Here is a 14,570-nt window from a genome sequence, read left to right on the forward strand (position 1 = left end):
ATATATATAAAAAGAAAATAAATAAATAAAAAAAATAATAATAAAAAAATAATATAATAAAAAATAATAATAAAAAAATAATAATAAAAAAAAAAATAAATAAATAAATAAAAAATAATAAAAAAAAAAAATAAAAAAAATAATAAAAAAAATAATAATAAAAAAAATTAAATAATAATAATAAAAAAAAATCCTCCTCATCATCACCATTAGTCTCTTGGGCATTCTGGACACACTTCAGTAATGTTTTCAACACACTATTTTGGTTCAACTGTTTAACAGGCGTTTCCTCAGTTCAAAGGCTCCCTTTGCAAAATCCTGGAATAATTGAAATACACTCCTATTAGAACACCTCTTCCCGACCTAACTCATTTTCAGCAATGATTTCCCTGATTATTTCCCTGACATTATCGTAAATTGTACACACATATAATATATGGTGCCAACTTTCAACCTCACCACAAAAACAGAGATCTGTATCCGAAAGTCCCAACTGAAATAATTTCGCTTTCATCGAGCCGTGACCTGTTACTAAAAATGATGTTTTGTAAACTTGGTGTAAACCAGCTTCGAACTGTTCTGTCACTTAAAAAGGTAACATCAGGAATAAATTTCTTTGTCACTCGACCAGAAGATACAGTGTCCCATCTTGTTTGCCACAAGTTAACAATCTCGTTTAAACATCTTCTCTTCTCCCTCTTAATGTCAGAATTTATGTCAACTTCTATGCCAACAAGTCTAGTAGATATTTTCTTCTTAATGCCATAGCACAGCCCTCGATAAGCCACGAACAAATCCAAGGGGACTGCCCCAGCCATCACTTGAAGTGCAGTCGTAGCTACAGTTCTACATATCCTTAATATACTAAGAAGCATTGTTCTTTGTATTGAGTTTAATTTAGCCTGAAATCTAACAAGAGCCACTCTGTGAGACCAAACTCCCGCTGCATACGTAACCATAGGCAGAAACACCATCTTATAATATAAAAATAAAGTTTTATTGGACACACCCCAATCTCCTCTTGATACTCTTATAATATATCCGGCAAATTTCCTGATCTTGCTATGTAGATGTGTTATATGCGCATAATAAGACAACTTGTGATCAATAATGAGCCCCAAGTATTTAGTTTCAGAAACCATAGTCAACTGTCTCCCATTTAATTTTATTTACGGCGGTCGTCCCAAATCAAGTTTTGTTTTAAAAAGCATCATTTTGGTCTTTTGGGGGCTAATGGTAAGCTTAAATCCTGGTGCCCAGGTATTAATATCATTTATTACACGGTTTGCATTTTGCTCCAAATCGTGTCGTGATCGACCTGCCACAATTAATGTGACATCATCAGCAAAAGCTATCACGTGACAATTTACTTGTGATCGAACCAGCCAGTTCTGTAGCACCAAATTCCAAATGGAAGGACCTAATACAGAGCCCTGAGGGCAACTTCGCGTGATTTGTCTTTGAAGGAGAAAATGTTTAGACCTTACAGTCACATATCTCTCAGAAAAATAACTCCTGAACAGACTGTATAACTGCTTAGAACACTCAGCACGACACAGTTGAGAAAGAGCTGCCTCCCACCATACTGAGTCGAACGCACCTTCAAAATCTATATATATAGCAAGTTCATATTTTTAATCAGAGTTTGAAATGTATTTATGAAAGTCCAGAAGAGCATCCTCGCACGATTTCCCCGGTGTAAAACCATACTGATTAGGTGTAATCATGTCATGGCGTTCTAACAATTCTTGTAAACGTATTGCCATTAACCTCTCTAACACTTTCCCCAGATTAGCCAACAAAGCAATTGGACGGTACGACTTAGGCTCAATTAAATGTTTCCCAGGCTTCCTAATTAGCCTCAATAAAGCAATCTTCCATTTCGATGGAAACAGTCCTTCCTCTAAGCACTTATTATATAACAAAAGTAACATGTTAGGTATCAACTTAAAAAACCTCACTATAAATGCATTCTCAATCAAATCTATTCCCGGACATTTTGCAAAATTAAGTTTCTTTAACACCCCTGCCAGTTCATCTATTGTAAACGCCATGGTATTACCTCTAGCTACATAATACTGATTTTTTCTCCGCAGTTCGAATTGGCACTGTGAGTCTAAGATGGGATCGTCAACCGGGAACAGCCTGGTTAATATTGCATCTAATGAATCCTCCCAGCCGATAGTCTCAGTAGAATCCTCTTATCATAGACGCCTGATATGCCTTTCCATAGTGTCCCACAAGTGCTCTATGGGATTGATATCGGTGGAGTTCGGAGGCCAATCGATATGCTGGAAGTGGACATGTGGACATGTGGACATGTGTGTGTATAGGTAGGGTGGCTCCTAGAACGTCCGTTCAAATCCATACTGAATCCTCCCAGCCAATAGTCTCAGTAGAATCCTCTTATCATAGACGCCTGATATGCCTTTCCATAGTGCCCCACAAGTGCTCTATGGGATTGATATCGGTGGAGTTCGGAGGCCAATCGATATGCTGGAAGTGAGAACTGTGTTCCTCAAACCATTCCTTCACAACAAGTGCCCGATGGCTCGGCGCGTGGTCATCGTCATCTTGGAAGATACCATCGCCATTCGGGAAAAAAAGTGTAACATAGCGGGGTGTACACAGTCAGCAAGCAATTGACGATAGCGGATTCAGTTTTCATAGGGGTGGTCATAATTCAGTGATCACTCAGTGTATATATTATATATACTATTTGTGTAAGCAATTTGTACGAAATTACTCGCCTATCTTTCGACTGGATGCATAGATAGAGCTAGTAAGTTTATATTTATTTTATGTACAAATTATGTAAAATAGCTAAAAGTAATGGTTGGAGTCCTTGGGGGAGGTGTTCCAAACTTGAGGGAAAGGGTAAAGTTCGGGGAAGTAATTTCAGCAAGTCTCAATTCTGTATCTGACTTCTCTGTGATCGAAAGTGTCGTGAGTTTGCGGGTTGACGTGGGATTAGATTTTTTTGGTGGTCACAGTTCACGTCTCGTGGTAGCAAGATGAAGAAGAAAAAGAAAATGACACAAACGTGAGAGAAATAGGTAGTGACGCGTAGAGGACGCGAGTAACTGTGGACCGAAAGTGATGATGGTTTTTTGGAGGTATGGAAGAGTGGGAACATGTGCGTTGAAAGTTGTGCAGATAAGTGAGCCAAGAAGAGAAAGAAAGCCTGGTCCGGCATCGGAAGGCATTGATAATGGCCAGTTGTGCGGATATGTGAGTCAAGAAAAGAATGAAAGTCTGTCCGCCACTAAGGAAAGCAGAGTCCCCAAGAAATGGAAGAAAGCCTGTTTGCCATGAAGGAAGCTTGAACGTAAAGGAAATTGGAAGTAGCGGACCGAAAGTCTGTTCCTGTTTTTTTTTCTCGAATCCTGAACTCAAGGATTCATAAAACCTTTGTAAGAAATTGAGTGATAGTCTTTTTAAAAAAAAAGAACATTCCTGTTGTATTAGACAAGTTAGTTACTAAGGTTGAGACAATTTGTTATGAAATAATGCAAGGGAGGTAGAGTGGTAATAAAAAGAAAGTTATAGTATAAAGGAATTAGAAAAGAAATTATATTTATAGGGGTAGTACTGTAAGGATATGTTAACCTATATCATTCAATTAGGCCAGGTGCCAACACCAGATAACATATCGGATGAGGTGTAAAGAGAAAGAAGTTTTATTTTTAGAGAAACCTCAAGACTAAAGAGGGATGACTAAGATGGTAACTAGAGTGTAATTAAGGTTGAATGAGGGATTTATAGTGAACATTACTGAGGTAAGAGGATACCAGTGGTAATACATTTCACGTTTTAAAGGCTAGAAACAAATATCGAAAAAGAGTAATAAGAGTTCAAATGAGTTTTACCGATGTAAGTGAAAAGAAAATTTGTAATGTAAGAGAATGATTGAGTAATCATCGAGGATTCAAATTAAGTAAGATACAACTGATACAGACTGATGTTAATAATTTGTAAATGGAGAATAGTTGATGAGAGATAGATTTTGTGAGGAATGTTGATATAAATTTTATTACTTCAGCATTTAGAGACAACAAAAATTCTAAAATTCTTAAAAGTCCGACCTTTTCCCTAAAATCCTCATCGGAACAAAATTTCTGAAGGTAATCTTCTTGCGAAATATTATTGCGGCATTCCTCACGAGCCTTCTGCAGCTAGAAGGATAGTAAAAATTTTAGAAATTTCAGATGAACTTCCAGAATATTTAATGATAAAACAAATTTCATTAATTTTCTGAATACTAAATGCAAATTGCAGACTGAAAAGAGAAGACAGGGAAGTTGTGCTTTAGGATTAATTTAAATTTACGTGCAATATGTTTTTCTCAGTGAATTATGTTTTTGTCGAATTAATTGCACTTTCCTGCTTACGGTTTTCTCACGATATTTAAAACAAATTTTTCTTAATTACAGTACACTAAATAGCTGAAAAGTCGATTGGTCGAATCTCTTGATAAACTCAAACAGCAACAATCTCATGAAAACCTCCAATAGGAATAACGTTTTAAAAATGCTTGATTGAATTTCAAGCGCTTTGAATAGTCGAAATTTTTCTTTTTGCATCCCATAAACTCTGCTCAGTTCTGTTTATACCTAAGCAGAACTGAGCAGAGCAGCCGTCAGTTGCGCGTTTCTTACAAGAATTATGGGTAGCAGTTTCTAAGCAGTGCAAACGGGCCGCAAGTGTATCTCATGGTGTCTTGTCAATGATATACAGGAATTTTTCTAACAGTGATAAGGAGATGATATCCCCTAGTATACGGCAAGGGTCAGGACACCTCTGGAGTACTGCATACAGGTCTGGAGGCCTCATTTTAGGAAAGATGTAGAGTTGCTGGAACGAGTACAGGGAAGGGCAACGAGATTGGTGAGTGGAGCAATGAGTTGCTCTTACCAACAAAGGATTAAATTCTGAAAATTACAGTGTCTGGAGACTAAGCACCTGCAAGATGATCTAATTGAGGTGTACACTGAGCAGACAAAATTATAGGATATCTACCTAGTAACGGGAAGGCCCACCTTTCGCCCGGAGAAGGGCAGTCACACGGCAAGGCACTGAGTTCACCAGTTCACAAAAGCGTTTCAACCATGTTTGCTGGAGCGCTGTCTATAATTCCATCTCATTTCTGGGTGGAAGATCCAAAGCTCGAACGGACCTTTCCATAACATCCCAAAGATACTCCACAGGGTTGATTTCCGATGAACGTGGAATCTGCGGAATGCTCTTGAAACAAGTTATAATAATCAAAAGGTCAGTGGAGAGGGGCATTGCCCTGTGGGGGCACGATGACCATGAAGGAATGCAGATGGGCTACAAGGGAGGACACGTAACCTGGACTGTTCAGAGATGCGTCTAGACTTACCAGAAGTGGCAACGTGTGCCAGTTGAACAAGCCCCAGTCCATTACCGACCGTCCACCTACATGAACAGTTCCTTATTGACATGGCGGGTGAATAACTTCGTACGGTTTCCGCAAGATACACACCCTGCCATCCGTTCGAAATAACTAGAAACGGGACTCATTGGTCCAGGAGGCCCATCTCGAACCTCCAAGGGCCAGTGCCGATGTCTTTCGCCCATTTGAGGCTTAAAGCCCTGTGTCGTTGCGTTGTTAGCAATTGGACTCTGGTTGGTCGGCGGCTCCCATAACCTATTGCGGCTAATGATCGCCTGATGGCCTTGGGGAAGACCTTTCTCGTAGCTCCTTAGTTGAAGTCGACAGTGGTTTTTGCCACTCGCTCTCCAGTTGGCTGACCACGAAGATATGTTATTCCGGAAATGGCGTATTCCCGACACACCCTTGATACTATCGAACGGGGAGAGTGCAATTTCTGTACCACCTTCACGATAGAGTGCCCCATGCGTGGGAGCCCCGCTATCAACCCTCTTTCAAAGTTGATTAACGCAGGACGTTTATCCATACTGAGATTGAATTACCTTCTACGTGAATGCAGTGATGCAGTGTACCTATATACCTGCCAAGCGGTGGGCTCATTCACTAGGAAGAGGGTTGGCAGCGTCGCGTTGCCCAGGAACCAGTTATCCTATGAATTCAGTCCGTTCAGTGTATACGACCACACAAATTCTTCAGCGCAAGCTGCACTAGTTACTCCACGTTTTTTTCGCCCTATTGTGTTCCTTATTGCTGCCCGGCCTCAACAAAGTTCCAGCGCCATCCGTGGAATTTTTATGTGCCTGTTTCACAATGTGGCTGAGTTATTCGGTCTCAGTCGAGGACAGCATGGTATTTTCTCCCCGAAATTCGGGATTGTTTTGTTTTCCAGCAAACGGAAAGTGGACCTCAGAACACATGCACTTTTCGGACATTATACACGGAGAGCAACATGGCTTAGCAGCTGATGCTCCAAAAATCGTACTACGAAAGAACAAAAAAAAAAAAAAAACAAACCCACCAGGTTTTCAGTGTTCTGTTAATTTTGTCGAGCAGTGTATTATTTTATTTATGACCAAACAGGTATGAATGAATAAACTATATATAACAGTAATGCAATAACATTATTAATTTTATGAATCATTTCTTTGTTCTGTGAATATGTGTGGGTTTTTACAAATACACAATCGTATCCGAACAGAGTGTACACATTAATGATTTAACCTAAATAAATAAGAAAATACCACATGAGAAATTTTACCTCAGGAGCAGTTCTGTTCTCCACACATTGCAGTCCTTCGAGCCGATTCCTGACCGCAACTGCAAAGAAAGGGTGGTTTCACCTAATTAGAGAGTTGAATAACTTTGCTGCAACACAGCGTGAATACATTTTACCGAATAAAATGATTGAAATTTTATTATTTCAATTTTTTTTGTTTTAAATTTATCTTTTAATGGAAAGATTTCTGTTATTCGAGTTCGTGGATTTGACAACCTTTTTAAATAAATAATATTAAAATGATAATAGATATTAATATTCAAACAGTTATTTTTACTAAATAATAAATAATGTCAGCGAAAAACAGCTCTGAATTAAAACTGCTTAACATTAAGATGAGAGAACAATGGAATGTAGAAGAACCAGCATTACGTGAAAAAGAGATTTATTGACTCTGAATTATCTTTAAGTTTTGGGGAGAGAAATTAAACTTACAGCACAGAAGGACATATTCATGCGAATCCCTTGGCCCCTGCCGTTTGTATCTTTTATGGTTGTCTTTTCCTTCGGAAGCGGTAACGTTAAATATGAACAGAAGTGCAAAAATAACCACGGCAACACTTTCCTTACAGGATTTCATCTTGTCGTTATATTTATCTGTTGGAGGTGCAAAAAAATACAAAATAAATAAATAAAATAAAATAAAACAGCATACAGCGAATTTACGTGTGAAATACTCGAAATAGAGAGCCATAAATGTAGAAATGTTTACAAATTAATGAAATCTGAACGGAAGAATTGTGAGAGTAAGAGTGTGGCATTTTTATTATATCATTGCCTAGAAACAGATTTCTTATATTTGGTAGTTTTTTCAAGATTCAGGTCTGTTTTTTTTTTTTTTTATATATATAATTGTTTTTATTAAGTTACATTTTTACGCAGGTCTGAAACATTTTAATTAGAACAATCTTGTTAAATTCATTGCAGGTAAATAAAAGTTTATAAATATTAAAAAATAATAATCATTTAGATTCGAATCTTTAAGGAGAACATATTAAACGATAGAAAAATGTAATTTCTCCTTACAGCTTAGATGAAAAGAAATCTCTTGAATACACCGAATTTTTAAAACCAAGTTTTTGAAAAGGATTTTTAAAATATTTGAAAGATGACGAATTAAAAATGCTTAGTTATTTAATAAAACAAGAAAAAAATTCAATTCAGAATAAACTGATTAAACAAGAAATTGATCTTTTAAAAAGAAATAAACGAATTAATAATATAAAATAAGGTTATTATTAATGTGCATGCGTTTGTAAAGTGGTCCATACCCAGAAGAAAATTAAATATGCTACAGAATTATTCTTACTACCAATAAAAAGAAAGATATCCCAAATAAGCATTTTTGATGTATTGCTTACCTAATATTTTCCTTAGGATTTGAACAGAGCTAACCTACTTCGTTGTGTAATATGCCACTCTTCTCGAAAGGGTCTGTGCACAGTTCTCATTTACGGTGACTGAGACAGGTACGAATTCATTGGGCGTCAACAAATAATATACATCATACACGTACACGGAAGCAAGTATTATTGGTGTGTATGAACGGTACAGTTGTTGAGTAGAATTTCCAATAACGTTAATAAACTGAAAGAGGCAAACAGGATGTTGATTACGAAAACCATGGTAGAGGTGTAATGGAGCATTTCCCGGAGAGTGAAGGCTGCCTTATCTTGTGGTCCCCAAGGTCCGGTTCAACACCAAATATACAGTGTTTTCATGTGTTTATTATGCGAGTTAGACCGACTTTTTTGTATAGTGACCTGACTGATTATACTGTGCACCTCCTGTGGAAGATTGTGTCCCTAAACCTTTAGGTAATTATGATCTGTTTCTTACATATCCAGTATTCATATTTACCGTCTTTGCTTGTTTGAAGGCCCGAATTTTTACTTTCGCATTTGCTGGCCTTCACTGCTCGCCAACTCCCCCACTGCCTCCGGGCTATATCACAAGGTCAAGCAGTGTCACCACGTTGTGTGTTTGTCGCCAATTAATCACTTCAAATATGTAAATTTTACAATTCTGACCTATTTCTCACACCAGTCTGGCTTAGGAGACTGGCCTGCGCATCATGCTCTAATCTGACTAATTGCTTCAAGACTGTTACTCCCTGCCTCTTCTCTTCACCGGATACTGCTTTCTCGACGTAAAAGAGGGAAATAATAATAATAATAATAAATAAAATAACTCGTGTGTGCCATTAACTGAGTGTTTTCAGAAAATAAGCAGTCGATATTCCGAAATATGTGTGGAATTTTTTAGACAAGGTACAGCCCAGAACTAGACTTACTGAAGCTCCTCTTGTCCCGGTGTGAGACTGCTCCTTCTGCAGATGAACAAGTTAAGCTAAAGTCTTTAGAGGCAGTGGAAAGTACTCCTGGACGCCCTGATGCTGACTCTCCTGGTATCAACCTTGTTGCTTCCAAGGATCCCCCTCCAGCTACTCTTGTTGGGCATCTGTTTTCAACCGCACATTTGCTTCTGGCCCCAGTTCTTCCTCCAGGCTGGGGATTCCTTCCTATTCTGGAATTGCAGAAAATAAGTCTTGAAGATGCTCCACAGCGTCACCAAATCATCTCTAGGCTGCATAAAGAACTGATATCTTTTACTAATTGCAATGCAAACGGATGCACAGAAACAGCAGCGAACTACATCCATGACCTGTGGTCAAGCCTGGAGATAATTGTCACGGAGCTGCTAATCGACAACGAGAAGCTACGCGCCGTCAACGATGAGCTACGATCCAGAGCGATCATCCTCGAAAAAGTCTTTGACACTTTCATTATAAACCCACCTACATCTTCATATATCCCAGATCCCACTCCATCATTTGCAGAAGCTCTGAGGAAGGGCATCTCCCCACCTTCTTCTGGTTCCAACAAACCTTCCCCATCCTCGGCTCCAAACAGTCTTCAACTTGGTCCCAAAACCCAACCACCACAGAATGTCCTAATCCTGAGAGCCAATGACACCTGCGAACTGAAAACTAGACATGAGGTGAAGGAATTTGTATCCAAAACGCTCAAAAGCGATTTCAAGATGGTTAAAGTAAAATCCCTCAGAGCGATAAGAAATTGCGGAGTCATCGTGGAAACCGCGTCCAAGCAAGATCTCAATATTATCTCCTCCTCTGCGTCACTCTCTGCTGCTCGCGTCGCCACTTCTGCTCCAAAAAGATCAGATCCTACCATTATATTCTATGGCGTTCCCAAAAACTATGCAAATAAGGACTTCTTAGAGGACCTTTACTTTAAGAACCTCATTGATTTAGGGTTCTCATACGATGAAATAAAGGAGGGCACTACGTTCCGGTTCAACACCAAATCAAACTCATCCTCGACTAATCATATGGTGATCAGCTTTACACCAAAGATTTATAAAGAAGTACTATCCCGTGAACGAGTGTTCCTTGGCTGTGGCTCCCATAAGTTTAAAGCATTTACGATAGTAACCAAATGCTTTCTTTGCCTAGGCTATGGGCACACCACACAAAATTGCACTCACAGCTCTCCAACCTGCAGTCACTGTGCCCGTAGTGGGCACGTCGTTGGAGACTGTCCACACAAAGAGGAACATCCTGTCTGCATTAACTGTAAGAGGCGCAAGAGGGCTTCACAGCACTCGGTGAAAGATACTGTGGGGGGGGTAAAGAAGATAAATTATTCCCTCGTTTTTTTTTCTTGTTTATATATTTAATCTTTTTATTAGCTATTATCTCAGCTATATTTTTATATATTCTTATTTTTATTAAGCCTAGCAGATCAGCTGATCTGCTTGGCTTATGGCTCTTTTCTGCCTCCACGTCGATCTTCCCACGCTCAGGACTTTCTCCAGGTCATTCTGCCTTTCGCTATTATCTTTACCTACTAAACTATCATGATCGGACTTTCTGTACGTGTTTCCCGCACTCCCTAAATTTCTTTCCGCCACTCTCTCGCGCCTCTCCCTGAGATTCTCCTCCGGATCCTTTCCTATCGGGTTTCGGGACTCTGACTCTTGGGCTCCCTTCTCTCTGCATGACCTTTTTGTTTCCCTTCACTCCGTTCGTTCGTTGTTTGGTTTTTAGGAACATTAGCAACTAAGGCCATATTGCTCCGGGAATATGCGGTGGTCATTCCCTGACCTTTCCACATCCTCCGTATTTTGTGGTGATGGGATCGAACCCCGGTCTAATCAAGAAGCGTGTGCTATGCACTGCTGCTCCTTCCCACCTGGCTACGGAGGCGCCCCCCCTTCACTCCCTTATTTTTTCATTCAATCATTTGGTAGTCCTCCATCTCTCCTTAATTTCATTCGCTCATTTTTTTTTTCTACATCGGCCCGACCCGCGTTTGGTAGGTCGAGCTCCCTTCTTTGTGATGAGAGTATCCGGGCACTACATCATCACTAGAATTTTATCTGGAACTGTCCACTAACTTACCTTTTAGTCACACTTCCTTTCGAGACACCGCCCCTGAAATTGTTGGAGTGACTTCCGAGCCGGCCCGTTTGTACTTTGTTTATCACTCCAACACGGTGTGTTCTCTGATCTCGGGTCTTCCCTTTCTGATGGAGTCCGAAACCATTCTAGGATGTGGGCGTTCTATTATCCCTTACTACTGTAAGTTTGCCACAGACCTTTTTCTGTAAACAAGTACAGCTTCAAAACTGGCCTACCCATTGTATTACCTATTGGTCAGCGTCCCTCCTGCTGCTAAGCTAAACCGGTCCCTTTTGAAAAGTACACAGCGCAAGCAAATCTGCTGAGTGCTTCTTTGTTTTAAACATTAGATATTTTCCAAAAATATGGTAAATTTTAAATTCCTAATTACATGTAAGAATGGTTCTTACAATACAACCTGCCCTGAATACCAACGTGTCCTGGAAATGATACGGCTCAGAAGTGCTGATGGAGAGTAAACCGAACAACTCTGAATTTCAGGTGAATCAAAATAAAACGTCTCCTGATGATGTTCACTCTCATTGTTTCCCCAGCACCCCACAAAACCTTAAACTTAAAGCTCTTCAAATCAATGGACATAGGTCACGAATCGTCGCGGATGAGATTCGGCTGGCTACAGAGCAAAACGCTGTGGACGTGATCTCTATCTAGGAGCCATACTTCTCGAAGGGTCAGTTTGGGCATATCTCTAAGATTATGGGCTTTACCATTTATGCTCGAGTGGTACAACCTGTGCCCCAAGACCCTAAAACATACATCATCATTTAAACAGAGATTTAGATGTTGTTGTTGTTCATGGTCTCTGTGACAAACTGGCAACTTATGTGCAAATCACATTCTCATCTCTCTCCTTCTGTCTTCTGTCAATCTACTGTCCCCTTCTGCAGGCTTAAACGGCTCATTAAACTTCTTGGAGTTCGCACTCAACTTCCTTGGCTCTAGGAATATCCTGATTACTTCGGATGTCAATGCAAAGTCCCATTTCTGGTTCAGTGCTGTTTCTGACGTCCGAGGTCTTCTTCTTGAGGACTTTATTATAAGTCACAACCTAGCAGTCCATAATCGACCAGGCTAGCGCTCCACCTATTGCAGCTCAACTGGGGAGTCGAACATTGACGTTACACTCACCAGCAGTGAGTTAAATTCACGCATCAGTGACTGGGTTACAATTCCAGATTGGACACTCAGTGATCACAGAGCCATTGTGTTCCACATCTCTGTCGATGCACCTAACAGCCGCAACTCACCTAGAACACCAGACTTCGTCTGGTTCTGCACAAAAACTGTTGACTGGAACTCTTTTGATGCCTCCATCACTAATGACTTTCCATCAAACCCTCCAGACAGCTTAAGCTTAACTTCTGCAGAAATTCTAGCCCAACTTATTCAACAATCTCTTATAAAAACCTCCTATAAATCAGCAAAGAAGAAGACCATCCGCTCTAAAATCCGCTGCTGGTGGTCCCAGGACCTTATTACTCTTCGCAAATCAGTTCACCGCGCTCGACGGTTATATCAGCGACACCGCAACTGGCCTGCTGACGACGTTATGCTATTATATAATGACTACATTGCAAAAAAAATGCCTTCAGTAAAGCAATTGCAACGAGAAAAAGAGAAACCTGGACCATCTTTGTAAAAGAATCCAACAGCAAAAACCCATGGGGGCCTCATGTACAAGATAGCTCGGGAGAGAACATTTACCTCTGATATCATTGGTACTGTTACCATTGAGACTCATGAAACCTCTGGCTGGTCAGACTCTATCAACCAAATTCTTGACAACTTACCTATGGGTAATCCTTCTGAAGATTCTCCAGAGCATATGGCAATTCGGGACGCAAATAACAAGCACACCATTGAGGAACGTACCCGAGCCATTTACTTTAGAGGAACTTACCGCGGTGGGCAAGAAGATCAATGTGAAGAAGTGTCCAGGAATGGATATGATTGAATATGTGTTCATTCTCTGGCTGTTAAAATTAAGACCTCTCTACTTGCTCTTGCTCTTCAATAAATGCCTCATGGACGGCATCTTTCCCTCGGTTTGGAAGGTTTCTTTGCTCCGTCTTATCAAAAAGCCAGATAAGCCTGCCTCAAATCCACGTGCCTAAGACCAATTGCGCTGTTTGCTAATCTAGGGAAGATCTTGTAGCGGCTTATGGCTCTTCGACTAACAGCTCTGTTTCAACAACAAAATATCTTTTCTCCCTGTCAATATGGCTTCACTCCAGGTCATTCTTGCGAGGAGGCCTTGTCTGACTTTGTCTGGCACATTATAAATTCTAAATCCAAGTTCGAACTATTAGCTATTATGGTCGACTTCGACACTGTCTGGTGGGACAGCGCCCTTGAACGTCTCCAGTCTGCCAGATGCGCCTTTCATATGTACAAATTATTTCAAAACTATTTCTCTGACCGCTCAATAATTGTCAAATCAAAATTCCTCCAAGTCTCTAGGAAGGTTTTTCGAGGGTGCCCCCAAGGTTCAGTCCTGGGGCCCGTTATCTGGAACATTGTGCTTCAAGACTGGCTGGGCCGCTATCTCCAGAATTGCAAAAGTTTTGCTTTCGCCGATGACCTGACAATTGTGGTGTCAGGCAGTTCTCGTGCTGTGTTGGAGGTGAATGCCAACCTGATTTTAACTGACCTTTCCACCTGGTCATTGGCTAACAAACTTAAAATTAATTAATCCAGTGAAAACAAAAATGATGCTTTTTAAATCCAAATTGGATCTCAGGCGGCCTCCCCAAGTCAAACTTTTTGGCAAGCGGCTTCCTATACTCACTGAGGCAAATCTCCTTGGGGTCATTAGTGACCATAAGCTTTCCTTCTTTCCTCATCTGATTTACATAAGTACTAAAATCACAAAGTTCACAGGGTCAATTATTCGAATATCCAGAGGGGAGTGGAGTCTCTCTCTCTAGGAAGTCACTCTTTCTCTACTATAATGCTGTTTTCCTGCCCATAGTCACCTATGCAGCAGGAGCTTGGTTTCATCGGGCCACCAATTCCAAAATGAGGTTAAAACTGAATTCCATTCAGCGGAGCATGCTACTCTCTATTCTCAGAGTCTGTAGAACAGTTTCCACCCCTGCAGTGCAAGTTATTGCGGGGTCCCTCCCATTGGATCTATTTGTCATCTATCGTGGCATCTGCTTTCGACACAAAAAACAAATACCTTCAGAATTAATTGGTATCCAGCTAAATTTATATGAAGATCCTAAAAAAGAGAAATCCAGATGGTTTAACGAGCTAATTAGCATCTGGCAGACCAGATATGACACCACCGCACTTGGAGCAACGACAAGAAAACTCCTGCCTGATGTGACCTTCTTACTCTCTAAATCGGTTAAAACCTGGTGCTCTTTAACTATGCAAACTTCCTTTCTGATAACAGGACATGGCTCTCTCAATCAAAAACTCTTTCAGTT

General features: G+C 40.2%; 1 protein-coding gene across 2 annotated transcripts in view; it reads right to left on the minus strand.

Annotated features, from left to right (window-relative positions):
* The window catches only part of LOC150076155 (uncharacterized), a 40,941-nt gene extending 32,728 nt beyond the window's left edge, over positions 1-8,213 (minus strand). Inside the window, exons 1-4 of one of the 2 annotated variants that reach the window (XM_090387630.1) lie at positions 8,054-8,213; positions 7,128-7,289; positions 6,675-6,733; positions 4,086-4,175 (exon numbers count right to left, since the gene is read on the minus strand). In XM_090387630.1, coding sequence (XP_090243756.1) covers positions 4,086-4,175; positions 6,675-6,733; positions 7,128-7,272 — 294 coding nt within the window. In that variant the 5' untranslated portion in view covers positions 7,273-7,289; positions 8,054-8,213. The remainder of the gene's footprint in view (positions 1-4,085; positions 4,176-6,674; positions 6,734-7,127; positions 7,290-8,053) is intronic. The other variant, XM_090387631.1, reaches the window with a different exon arrangement.
* Positions 8,214-14,570: the final 6,357 nt, after the last annotated feature.

Source organism: Mastigoproctus giganteus, chromosome 13 (genome assembly GCF_048544385.1).
Source record: "Mastigoproctus giganteus isolate SK-2022 chromosome 13, ASM4854438v1, whole genome shotgun sequence".
Taxonomy (NCBI): Eukaryota; Metazoa; Arthropoda; class Arachnida; order Uropygi; family Thelyphonidae; genus Mastigoproctus; species Mastigoproctus giganteus.